Source organism: Staurois parvus, unplaced genomic scaffold (genome assembly GCF_062004578.1).
Source record: "Staurois parvus isolate SC_StPar_1 unplaced genomic scaffold, SC_StPar_1.0 ptg001328l, whole genome shotgun sequence".
Lineage (NCBI taxonomy): Eukaryota > Metazoa > Chordata > Amphibia > Anura > Ranidae > Staurois > Staurois parvus.
Window position 1 is genome coordinate 6911912 of NW_028319124.1, and position 12554 is coordinate 6924465.

Below are 12554 nucleotides of genomic sequence, written 5' to 3' on the forward strand. Positions count from 1 at the left end.
CCCAACATGACAGTGCTCAGGTCTAGAAGGCAATTACTAGGCCCAAACACTGTCACATGGATAAGGTTGCGACATTCCCACTTCCCTAGCATCCAACACCAGCCGAGACTAGGGAATTTAGTGCAAACTGCAACAGAGGGAGTGGCAGGGGAGCGATGGGAGAGTTGAGCTGAGGGGGCTCTTTGCAAATAGACCATTACTGTGCCTTGAGCAATGCAACAGTATCTCTTTGAAACATAGAAGAAACGAACAAGGGATGCAAGGGAAGATTTCCCAGAAATGTGTCCCTGCATAGTACCAGCAAGCATGACGTCACTCCAGTGGGTGGACCTGGCTTGAGAGCTCCCCTTCAGAGCTTTGAGTGTGGATTTACACATATGTGGTGCGAATTGAAGCTTTGTTTTCACAGCTAATTGACAAAGTAGTTGTTTAGCATTTCAGGTCAAGTTTAGATTAGGTCAGGATTTTAACCTGTTCACAACTAAATGGCGTGCGTTTCAGAAGTGTTTGCATAGAAGTCAATGAGCCTGATTTCGCACCAGACTGCACTGCTCAGAAAAAACTGACAAAACTCTTTAAATTCACACTAAATCCGCACTCCATATACACTATATTGCCAAAAATATTGGGATGCCTACCTTTACATGCACATGAACTTTAATGGCATCCCAGTCTTAGTCTATATTGAGTTGCCCCACCCTTTGCAGCTATAACAGCTTCAACTCTTCTGGGAAGGCAAAGTTTAGGAGGGTGTCCATGGGAAGGTTTGACCATTCTTCCACAAGCTCATTTGTGAGGTCAGGCACTGATGTTGGTGGAGAAGGCCTGGATCGCAGTCTCTGCTCTAATTCATCCCAAAGGTGTTTTATCAGGTTGAGGTCAGGACTCTGTGCAGGCCAGTCACATTCCTCCACCCCAAACTCACTCATCCATGTCTTTATGGACCTTGCTTTGTGCACAGTCATGTTGGAACAGGAAGGGGCCATCCCCAAACTGTTCCCACAAAGTTGGGAGCATGAAATTGTCCAAAATGTCTTGGAACACTGACCCCTAAGAGTTCCCTTCACTGGAACTAAGGGGCCAAGACCCACCCCTGAAAAACAACCCACACCATAATCCCCCTCCACCAAACTTTACACTTGGCACAATGCAGTCAGGCAAGTACCGTTCTCCTGGCAACCACCAAACTCAGACACGTCCATTGGATTGCTAGACAGAGAAGCATGATTTGTCACTCCAGAGTACACATCTCCACTGCTCTAGAGTTCAGTGGTGGCGTGCTTTACACCACTGCATCCGCCGCTTTTTATTGCGCTTGGTGATGTAAGGCATGGATGCAGCTGCTCGGCCATGGAAATCCATTTCATGAAGCTCTCTACGTACTGTTGTTTGGAGGTCTTTAGCTATTGACTCTGCAGACAGTTGATGACTTCTGTGCACTTCAGCATGCGCTGACCCCACTCTGTCATGTTACATGGCCTACCACTTCGTGGCTGAGTTGCTGTTATTCTCAGTTGCTTCCACTTTGTTATTATCCCACTAACAGTTGATCGTGGAATATTTAGTAGCAAGGAAATATCACAGATGGACTTACTGCACATATTACAGCTGTAAAAAAATGAGGCCATTAGAAGTACTGGAAGGATAATGGTAAAAGCCCAACACTGGCCCAAAATAAAACATTTTTTTTGTATAGAGAAGAATAAGGCCTAATTCACACAGGCGTAATTTGCATACATCCATGCAAAGAGCAGTCTTTGCCCACGCAGGATGCATAGGTGTAATATGCATGCAGGTAGTCCCATTCATCTCAACTGCACAGAAAGCCACTGGTCCCAATTTGACAGCCATGCAGATGATTATCCCTGAACACACACTGACTGAGTTTGGGCTGTAAAATTGGGACCAGTGGCTATGTCCGTGCAGCTGTTGTGTCCCAATCCCCCGTGGGCAAAAGATGTCCCTTTGCATGGAAGTACAACCATGTCAATGAAACCTAAAAATCTCTGTTGAGTGTTTTTGGCTCTCTGTCACGAGACATTTGCTTTCTGTCCATGTGACCAGTCTCAGAGAGGCTAGTCATGGGGACAAAGACTAACAAAAGCACATTTATTTTTTGGGCCTCATGCATATTGGACACTTAATGCTGCTGTTGAGGCCATCTGGGATTTTTCTTGCCTCTAAACACCCCTCCTGTTAGCCAATGCACACACAGGCATCTAGAGGCAGAAAAAAAAAAAAAAAGGACTGCCAGAGTGTCCAGGAGCAGAAGCATTTTCGCAGAAAAAAAAAAAGTAAAGTGCCCTAACACTAGGCATGTCAACACTTGAGTATTAGCTCATTTTAATGGCCAGAATTATTATTCTGCCCAGTGAAATGCTTTACACACGCGTTTTTATACCAAAATGCTGCTGCCAGGAGGAAAGGCTTCTAGGAGAGATGGCCAAATGCCCTGAGTGCATGAACCCTTAGATTGGGAAATGGTTAGAACCTCAGTCAGGTTACTTTTCTGTATTTCTATTCTGGTGACATCTGCACCCTGAGTGTGGTCCCCCTACACCTCTCTTCAGTTCCTCCCTTTGGGTTAGCATTAACCCTCTCTCCTGTAGTGACATGAGGGATGGAGAAAGGAACCAGAAAGACATGTGGGAATCCATGGAGGTGGACAGGCCCAAGAATGTTGGGGGACCAGGTTTAGTGATCAGAGCAGAGTTTGCCAGTGTGAGCCTACTTGTACAGAGATATATATATATATACATACATACATACATATATATATACACACACACACACATATACAAACATATACACACACACACATATATACACACACATACAAACACACACATATATACACACACACACAAACACACACATAAAACAGGATTAAATAAACAGTCCTGTTGATACAAAAAAGATTTAGGTAAATGAGAATTTCCCAGGCAGAGGATGCAGGTGACTACAGAAGCTGCAGACAGATGAGGTGACACGTTTCAACAAAAGGCATGCACCAGAAGAACCATATCAGCTGTCAGTCCAGGGGTTTAATTGCTTTTAAAAGGTGCAGTTCCACTGAGATGGAGAACAGAAAGACAGGACAAATCACACCATGGGCAACTGAAATTCATACATTGCAAAGCCATTATTCCCACAAGCATGATTACAGAAACAGGAGGGTAGAAGTTAAAACATTTCCACCATTTTAAGTTAAAAAGGTCGTTATTATAATTTACAAATATGAGGCATTATCTGTTGCATTCTTTGACATTCATCATTATACAATCTAAGGCCTTTAACGTGAAATTTCACCTTTCTAGAAAATAAAAAGATAAGGCAGGTTAGTGAAATCATCAACTTTGTAAATACCTTGCCTGTCTTGTTAGGAAACGACTGCAAAAACGCTTTGAGGTCTATTCATGAAAAAAAATGCATAGTCATTTGTCCAGCAAATCTGCATGTACATTTATTCAGAACAAATGTTCCAAAGGAAACATTATAGAGATCACTAGAGGAAATTAGCAAATAAATGTAACCAATGGTTACATCTGCCAATTCTCTTTAGCGTTCTCAAGTATTGTTACACTGAATCAGTTGTCACAAAGGTGTATGCGTTTGCCATGTTCCTTAGCTGCATCTAGCGGTCATAATTCAGTGTTTTAGTACTGCCTATCATAAAACAACATTAATTCAGAAGAGAAGATAGCCTAAAGAAAATTTGTTTTTGGCCAACTAATACAGAATGAATGTAAAAGCATATTTGCGGGACAAAAGGCAAATCTTTTTATTAATAGACCCTGTATAGCATCCATCATGTCCTATGGGAAATGTCTGAGATTTTCAAATTGCCAGAAATGTAGGTAAGACATACTGTATGTTTGGCTGTTTACAGAATGTTTAGATGGAAACCACATTTAAAAGGAGGAATTTGTTTAACTAGGTGCACAGTGAAACAAGCTTGGCATTTATTTTTTTGCTTCCCTTATCATCAGCAGTAAATTGAAGGTCTGCGAAAAATGCACAACCATATTAACGTGCTTGCAACATATATTCAAGTGTATCTAGTCCCAATTACTTACTGTAACCCAAATATGTTGTTGCACATATTTCTGTAATATCAGAAAGCTTCACTCTTTTGTGACCAACAGTCATTACAGCCTAGATGCCTTGGTTAAAAGCAGCATCAGTATTTTTTGGGTAACTTGGCTTTAATTCAAATTTTATATACCGAAAATCATTTCTATAAATTTAAGGACAAATAGGGCTTTTATTTGGTACACCTTTTTAATAGAAATCCTGCTCTGTTTTCTATTATGACAAATTCACTAAAATAAAGTGATTTTTACCTTTAGTTTTATACTGGAATTGTATCTGACAATTATTAAACAGAGGCGTACTGTAATTTGCAGGCTTATTTCTTGAATGGCGCACATGATCGTAGCTGACCTAGTGGTCACATGATTAGGGAAATACTCAAATGACTGGTTCTTGGTCATTAGTGTGGATGGGAGCTATCACAGTTGTGCAGTGTCAGCTGATACTTGCCAATGGGAGACTTAAAGTGTTACTAAACCCAGTACCCTTCATCCACTATATCTGGTCTCCCCAGACTCTGCATCCACTATATCTGCTCTCCCCAGACTCTGCATCCACTATATCTGCTCTCCCCAGACTCTGCATCCACTATATCTGCTCTCCCCAGACTCTGCATCCACTATATCTGCTCTCCCCAGACCCTGCATCCACTATATCTGGTCTCCCCAGACTCTGCATCCACTATATCTGCTCTCCCCAGACTCTGCATCCACTATATCTGGTCTCCCCGGACCCTGCATTCACTATATCTGGTCTCCCCAGACTCTGCATTCACTATATCTGGTCTCCCCAGACCCTGCATTCACTATATCTGGTCTCCCCAGACCCTGCATCCACTATATCTGGTCTCCCACAGTACACACAACAAGGAAATGCAATTATTTTAGTAAATATAAACTGCTAAATACCTTTTCTCATCAGAAGTTAGAACAGTCTTGTGGCTTCTATCAGTGTCCAGCCAAGCACTAGCTAATAAATTTAGGAGGAGTTTTCTTTCTGCTCTAGGAGGATGCAAAACTCCTGACCTCTTTCTGTACAGTGCTGATTGGCCCTGTAGTGATCACATGCACTCTCCCAAGAAAAACAAAAAAACTTCTCTAGTAAACTGAACATCTGCTGAGTGACTCCACACAATATGTCTTAGCAGGAGATAAAAGGGGGACACTGGAAGAAGGGGAGGATCAGAGAAGTCTGGTTTAAACATCCTTTTTACACATGTGCAAAATGCCTATGGTTCAGTCTGTCTTATCAGGAGATAAGTGGTCCCTTGAAAAAGGGGAGGAAAAGAGAAGAAAGGATCTAATGGCCTTATTACACAATGCAGAGGATTAACCCCTTAGGTTCCACAGTGAGTATAACACGTACGCTTTACTGCATATACAGACTGGTTGTACTGTTGTGGGTTTAGTAATACTTTAAGCCGGCCACAGAAAAGTTGAACACTGAACGAAACTCGTGTCGATCTTTGAATTATTCCTTTTCGCATTATTAGTGTGCCAGCTGTGACACGCGATTTTCGTGCCACAATCGAAAGTGCCTGATCCAACTTGCTGGATTTATTTATTGATTTAAAGAAATTAAACAATTGATGGCCTAATCTTATGAGCCATTTTCATTTTTTGAAAGACAGAACGTTAAATTTTCGACTCCTCTATGGCTGGCTTTAGGTTAACATTTTTTTGCGCAATATTCCATGCTGAGGGTATGATAATTTAAGAGATTTCAGACTAGAAAGGATTTTTGAATTTTTTATGTCAATTGAGCCCTGGTGGTCCTACAACAAGGTTTACCTACTTTTTTCCTAGGGTGACTTACTCTTTAACTGTGGCATTCTCACCCTTTCCTGCATGCTCCTGGTTTGGACTATAAGCAGCCATTGTACACACACAGAAGGGAACGTAATACAACTACAGAAGACAGAATCTGAAGCAGCTCTGCACGGCGATCAATCAGATTCTAGCTTTACTCTTCAAAGCTTAGAGAATAAGATCACCTTTGGGAACATGTCACTTGGTTCTCCCACTTTTAGGGTGGAACATGTGATATGTTTCCTATCCTGCAGCCTCCTCCCAATCTCTGTCCCCAACTCCCCCTCCCCACCTCTGTGACAGCAGGCTGGGGAACTTCTCCCGCTGTCACAATCTGACACACAGCCAAGCAATCGCATCAGAATTTGTGAATGAAAGCCTACAAGTTCTGTTAGCTTTTGCAACTGATGGCTTGTAGTACTCAAAGAACTGCGAGGGCACTGGTGAGCACTCTCAAAGAACTGCGAGGGCACGGGTGAGCACTCTCAAAGAACTGCGAGGCCACCGGTGAGCACTCTCAAAGAACTGCGAGGGCACTGGCGAGCACTCTCAAAGAACTGCGAGGGCACTGGTGAGCACTCACAAAGAACTGCGTGGGCACTGGTGAGCACTCACAAAGAACTGCGTGGGCACTGGTGAGCACTCACAAAGAACTGCGTGGGCACTGGTGAGCACTCGCAAAGAACTGGGAGGGCACGGGTGAGCACTCGCAAAGAACTGGGAGGGCACGGGTGAGCACTCGCAAAGAACTGGGAGGGCACGGGTGAGCACTCGCAAAGAACTGCGTGGGCACTGGTGAGCACTCGCAAAGAACTGCGTGGGCACTGGTGAGCACTCGCAATGAACTGCTCCGTGCCATTCAGTAACTGCCTGCCCCTATCAGAGGTACGGGCAGGCGGCTACACTGACAGCTACACCCTGATCGCGGGTGCAATGCTTTACAGGCTCCTAAAAAAAAAAAAAAGTAAATGCACAGATGTGCATTTATAATTTTTTTTCTTAAAAGGTGAACTTATCGTTTAACTGAAGAAGCTGAAGTTAGATTCGGATTGGTTAGTGTGAACAGCTGCTCCAGTATCTCTTTCAGGAAATCCCCCCTATAGTGCACTAGCAGTGCCATGACCACCACAGTAAAATGGTGACATTCAGCCACCACTGAAGCATGCACAACTTGAAACAGAATTCATACAAATATGTCTACAGGATGTGCAGAGAACAGGAACAGAAAGCATGAGCAAAGTAATGGAAAAACTATATTAAAAAAAAATTAAACTCATTTTATTTTCAGTGCTAAATCTTTTTTTGGGAGTTTAGTTTCACTTTACACTGTACAATGTTCCTTTAGATTTACCAAAACCATATAATATGAGGTCAAACCTAAACACTTTCAATTTGTATGCAATCAGGCAGACCCTTGCACTACATAATTGAAGGTAAATCTAAAGAAAATTGAACAAGAAATTTATATACTGTATGGTGTATTTGTAATTGCTACAGTGCTGTGCCTGACCACTAGAAGGATTTAGAAACATAGCTGCAAGCTAGCAGTAAATTCTCCAGTTTAGAGACATAACAGGCCATGGCTGCTCCGTACTGTCTATCTCTAAAATAATACATAAATTATTTTATCCCATGGCAGAAAAATCTGGACATTTCCCACTGGGCATAATGGATACCCTGAGGGCCCATGAAAACAAAAGTGGGGCAAAATATGTAATGGGCGCTATTAAAGTCAAGTTAAGATTGGAGTTTTCCTACACATTCAGCACATACAGCGACATGGGACTGCACCTTGAAAAACATTAGCATGTCTTGTTAGTGTTTGGTTGTTTAAAGGAATGGCATATGTACAGAAAAGCCAATAATACTGGGGTTCACAGGACTCTTACAGGCAAGTACTGTACAGCAGGTTTAGGCAAATGTGATCTCTGGCTAGATCAGCACAGCAGAGCATGCTGGGAATGTTAACACCACAGCTAAGGTCACATGATTACCCTTCCTGTCTTAGCAGTTTGCAAACTCCAATGTAAAGTAACATTTCATCCAAAAATCCCTGAATGTTTATTGCTACAACATACTCATAGTCAGAATCCCATAAAGGCAAAGTCACAGAATTGATCTCCTAGCTCTTATGCCTCCCAATAGTAGAGCTAAAAGGGCAAATACTTCCAGATAATCTGTTTTTAATCTGGAAAGACCCCAAAAGCTCTTTTTTTTTTTTTCTAAGTGTGAAGAAAAAAAAAGAAGAGCTTTCGTACCTGCATCAATAACAGTGTCACAGAAGGCAAATTAATTAGTAAATAATTCAGTACACTGCTAGCACCAAACTGTACACTAAATACACAGATTCTGGGGTTTCCTCCCAGCCAATCACTTGTGTTGCTCGTTCTTTATTCTTCGGATTCCAGGACAGAACACTATGAACCAACAAGGAAACTTCTGCAGTCTCTTCTCAGGAAGACCAGGAATTTATTTGTGAAATACATGGTATTTCTTAGCTTTGTGGCACTTCCGTCTATAGATGGACAGGCTTAGAGATTATCACCAGTCCACATTATCAGAGTTTGTTTTGTTCATTAAAGTTGTTTTGGACTTTTCTTCACGCCTATTCAAGATTCACAAGTAGCCCATGTTTTCCAATCATTAGGGCTTACTACATAATAAGTGGTTGAGTCCATGTACAACAGTCAAAAATGGAACCCTTGCAAGCAGGGATCCTACACAGAATAAACAAGGCCTCTAAAACAGGCCTTGTGGGATGAGATTCAGTGGCTGTGCAGTGCCTTTAGGAGTTGAGAGGTCTTAGGTGTTCATCTCAACAGAAGTCTTTCCGTTTTTAAACTGAATGAGCGTCACCTATCAACCAAACAGGCTATAGATCCTGGTCGATGTCTTTGCTTGGTCATCCCTGGAGAACTTGAAAGACCATACTCTCGTCCCAAAAGCAGCAGCCAACAGCTACCTCGTGTTTTGCAGCTCCTCCCGTAGCCAAGTGGGCAATGTCTGGCCCATCTTGTAGAGCAGCTTGGACAGCTCGACGTTATGGTCCCTATAATAGTCTGTCAGGAAAGCTCGAGACTGCAAAGAAAGAAGGGGAAAAAAATAAGGTACTTAGAAGTCACCGAAGTTTATGCACAATGAGACAAATTGTATAACAATTCAGCAATCAAGAAAGTTAAAAGGGAACAATAGTATGGTTTTGTATAGATTTATCATGAAGAGAACTAAAAAAACGAAAATGAATCATTTTTTTTAAGCAGCCAGCAATGCAATTATTGACTGCCTCTACCACCTCGGTCAACGCAAGCTATTTTTTAAACACTATTTAAAGAACCATGAAGTTGTGGTCACATGACCACACTGAACCTTTTTTCTCTCACTGTTTTCTGAATGGGTGCGCAGCGGATGTTCTCACCCTGCTCATGTCAGTAGTGTAGATAGTGATGTGAGGGGGGGTGATCATGTACATGGTACATGACAGCCTTCCAGGGCAGGGAATGGCTGTGTGATGCCGACTGTCACACAGCCAGAAGTTTAAATAAAGACTGAGAGCCTAAGATATGGCTGTAGAGGATTGCTGAATGCTTTACATGAAGGTCTCATACAAAGATGAGCCATGGGAATAACTACACCTGGTGCAAGCCTAGCTAGGTATGGAATTTGAAACTGGAGTTCCACTTTAAGGAGAATATAAAATATTGCATTATAAAGTATCATAAGTATAAAGTATTATAAAATATTGCATCGTATAAAGTACAGGTACCTAGTGGTGCCTGCCCATACCAGAAGCAGCATCTGTTCTGATCAGAAGTGAGAGAGTACTTCCTGGTAAAGTAGCCTGCTCCCCACTTCCTACATATACATATTGACCAGTGAGGCAAGCCCCAACACTACCAAATAGTGACTTTTCCTGATCTGGCCGGTTTGGTATTCTGGCAGAGTGGGGGTACTGAAAGCTACTGTAAGTATATGTAGTCATCAATTGTTTTTTCTTGTGAAAGTGAGAGTTATTTTAACCCACTGACATCAAGAGTTTTGAACATCTGCCAAAAGATTGGCTTCCATAGTGAGACTTCGGATTACAAATTTGCAGTGGAAAAAAACCAAAAAGGTTGCCCAGTGGTCTCTTTACATTGATCTATGAGCCTTCTGATGAATCTGCAAGTGGAAATCTACTGCAAAAAGTGTGCAACACTGAAAGACTGGTGCAGTTTTTATAGGAAACTTACATCCGAATCCATATCTGGGTATTTCCTCCCCTTACTTTTCCCCAGGCATTTGGTTTTCCCACCATCCAGAAGTTGGCACCAAAATCCCTTCTTGGAATCAAACCTGGAAAAAAAAAAAGACCAATGCTGGTATTATAGATTTTATGTAATGTTCTTAATGATAGACTTGCCTTGCCAAGTGAAAAGCATTCAGATTGGAAAAAAGTATGCTGCTCTTTAGCATGTATGTAAGATGAATTTTAGATTTATGAGAGCAATAAAATGCAGTATTTGTTTTACAAGGGGAACTCACAGCTACACAGTCCTGTATTCTCCATTGCTCTTGTAATACGAATGTGATTATTGTGTTTTTACGGGAGAACACTGTCTGCTTCATATGCAGATCTTCACAGGACTGTACAATAAAGAGTCAGGAGAGAAAAAAAATGTACCTGGGCTACAGAAGGATTTGGGATCCTTCTCCGCAGCCCAGTATAAAATGGGTAGGAAAAGATGGGTACTCACGCCAGTGTTTTGTGATAGTCCACAACATTCGCAACGCCTAAGAATTTCTGCACAGAATCCATTACAGTGGCAGGCTCAGTACGCAGCAACTTGCCATCTAAAACCAATATCTAGAAGAGAAGATACAGTCAGGATTCCTGTCATCCATTCAACTTTTAGAAAGACAGTTCAAACAACTCTACTTCAGCTGCAGTCAGAATTTAGAAATCATCGTTTGTATATTTGCGCTACTGCCCTGCCCCATGGACACCTTTCCTCTTTTATGCTAGGTTCAAACTGATCAGATTGGCTTCCATTACAAAAATCAGGCACTAAAATGCATTTAGGGACACTTTTTTTTTTTTTTTTTTTAGTTCAAAGCATCCAACTGTCAGTAGTCTGTTATTTTGGAAACACCATATTCTTTGAAATCTTTTAAAGTGGAACTTTGGTCAGAAAATTAAGTCCTGTTCGATTACTTCAAGCTTGCCCCTTTTGCAGGCATAGCTGTGTAAAACATTAAAAATAAGTGCCTATACTGTTTAAAATCCAATATTACACTGTCTCACCCTGCTCTGCACATGCTCGGTTCTCTATTTTTAGGCACTGTGCCGAATATCAGAGCCACTGGAGACCAATCTGCTCACAGCCTAAAGACTTTCTGCTGCTCATGGGATCTGGGTTTCAGTTAAATAGCAGCCTCCAGCAAGAAGAAATGGAAACAATGCTGGAAGAAATTTCCAGCACACACCAATTTTGGTAGCATAATTCGTAATGTGGAATGTATGTTTTTTTATCAAGTTGTTATGGGTAAAGTTCCACTTTAAATAGGTAGACTACAGGTTCCTAGCCCCACCCATTGTAGCCCAAGTTATAGCGGTTGTAGAGAACAGAATTATGTTCAGAGCAACAGGAAAACTTTGTGAACAGTTTGCTGAAAGGTATGGTTAGACATGTTTGCATATGGATTATATAAACTGAGTGGTTGTCTAAGCACTGTTGGATTTTTTCCTAAATGGCTTAAGAGAGATTTGTTTTACTTGCTGCACTGTAAATATGCACATAAACAATATTCTCTGAAATTCTTAAAGTAGATCTAAACCCTAACTGGATGACATTTCATTTACTAAAAGGACTGTGTGTCATTTAAATAGGCATTTTTTTTCCATAAAAATCACATTTTTGTATTCACTTTAAAATCCATTTTTGGAGTCTACTGAAGAACACAGAAGTTTATAACCTTCGGGTTATACTGTTGCCTGCAAGATGATTGAATACTGGTTAAAAAAAAAAAAAAAAAAATATATATATATATATATCTATATCTATATCGGCTAGTCCAGGATAATGCCTCCCCCTACCCGCAAGCCTCAGTCTAGTAGCAAAGCAGTGCTGAGACCATGATTATGAACACAGAGGGGCAGGACCTGTGTCCCTCAATGGACTCCAAGAAAAGGATTTTATGGAAAGTACAAAAATCCTATTTTTATTAAAAAAAAAAAAATATTGGAATTGTTTATGAGATACATAATGCTGTAGCAAATAAATGTTATTGAGTTAGGGGTTAACTCAAGTACAATAATTATATTTTTTGCATCAATTCAAGATGTCCAAAGGCAGTCCAACTGAGGGATCACAGAAAACAAATACTAACAGGCATGAGAAAAAAAGAAAAGAAAAAAGCTGCCTCAAAACAAAGACTACCATAAAAAACTGAAGGACCTTACGCCTGAAGTTGGCATCAAATGAGGTTGCAATATCCACCTGGTAGAACTTCGACAACATATAAACAGAAGACCAGGTGACAACCTTGAAAATCTGAGAAACTTTCTTGAGATTATAAGCTTGAATAATGGTCTGCATGAGCCACCTAGAGATGGTGGAACAAGAAACCAGTGCAAACCTTTAGGATTACAAAAAGGAAATTAGTCCTGAAAGAAGC

The 12554-nt window shown here is 41.2% G+C and overlaps 1 protein-coding gene across 1 annotated transcript in view; it reads right to left on the reverse strand.

The window, feature by feature from the left end:
* Nucleotides 1-3024: 3024 nt before the first annotated feature.
* NDST1 (N-deacetylase and N-sulfotransferase 1) overlaps nt 3025-12554 on the reverse strand; it is a 184907-nt gene continuing 175377 nt past the window's right edge. Inside the window, exons 13-15 of the mRNA XM_089661331.1 lie at nt 10634-10743; nt 10130-10232; nt 3025-8978 (exon numbers count right to left, since the gene is read on the reverse strand). Of these exons, the coding sequence (XP_089517457.1) occupies nt 8859-8978; nt 10130-10232; nt 10634-10743 (333 nt within the window). The 3' untranslated portion in view covers nt 3025-8858. The remainder of the gene's footprint in view (nt 8979-10129; nt 10233-10633; nt 10744-12554) is intronic.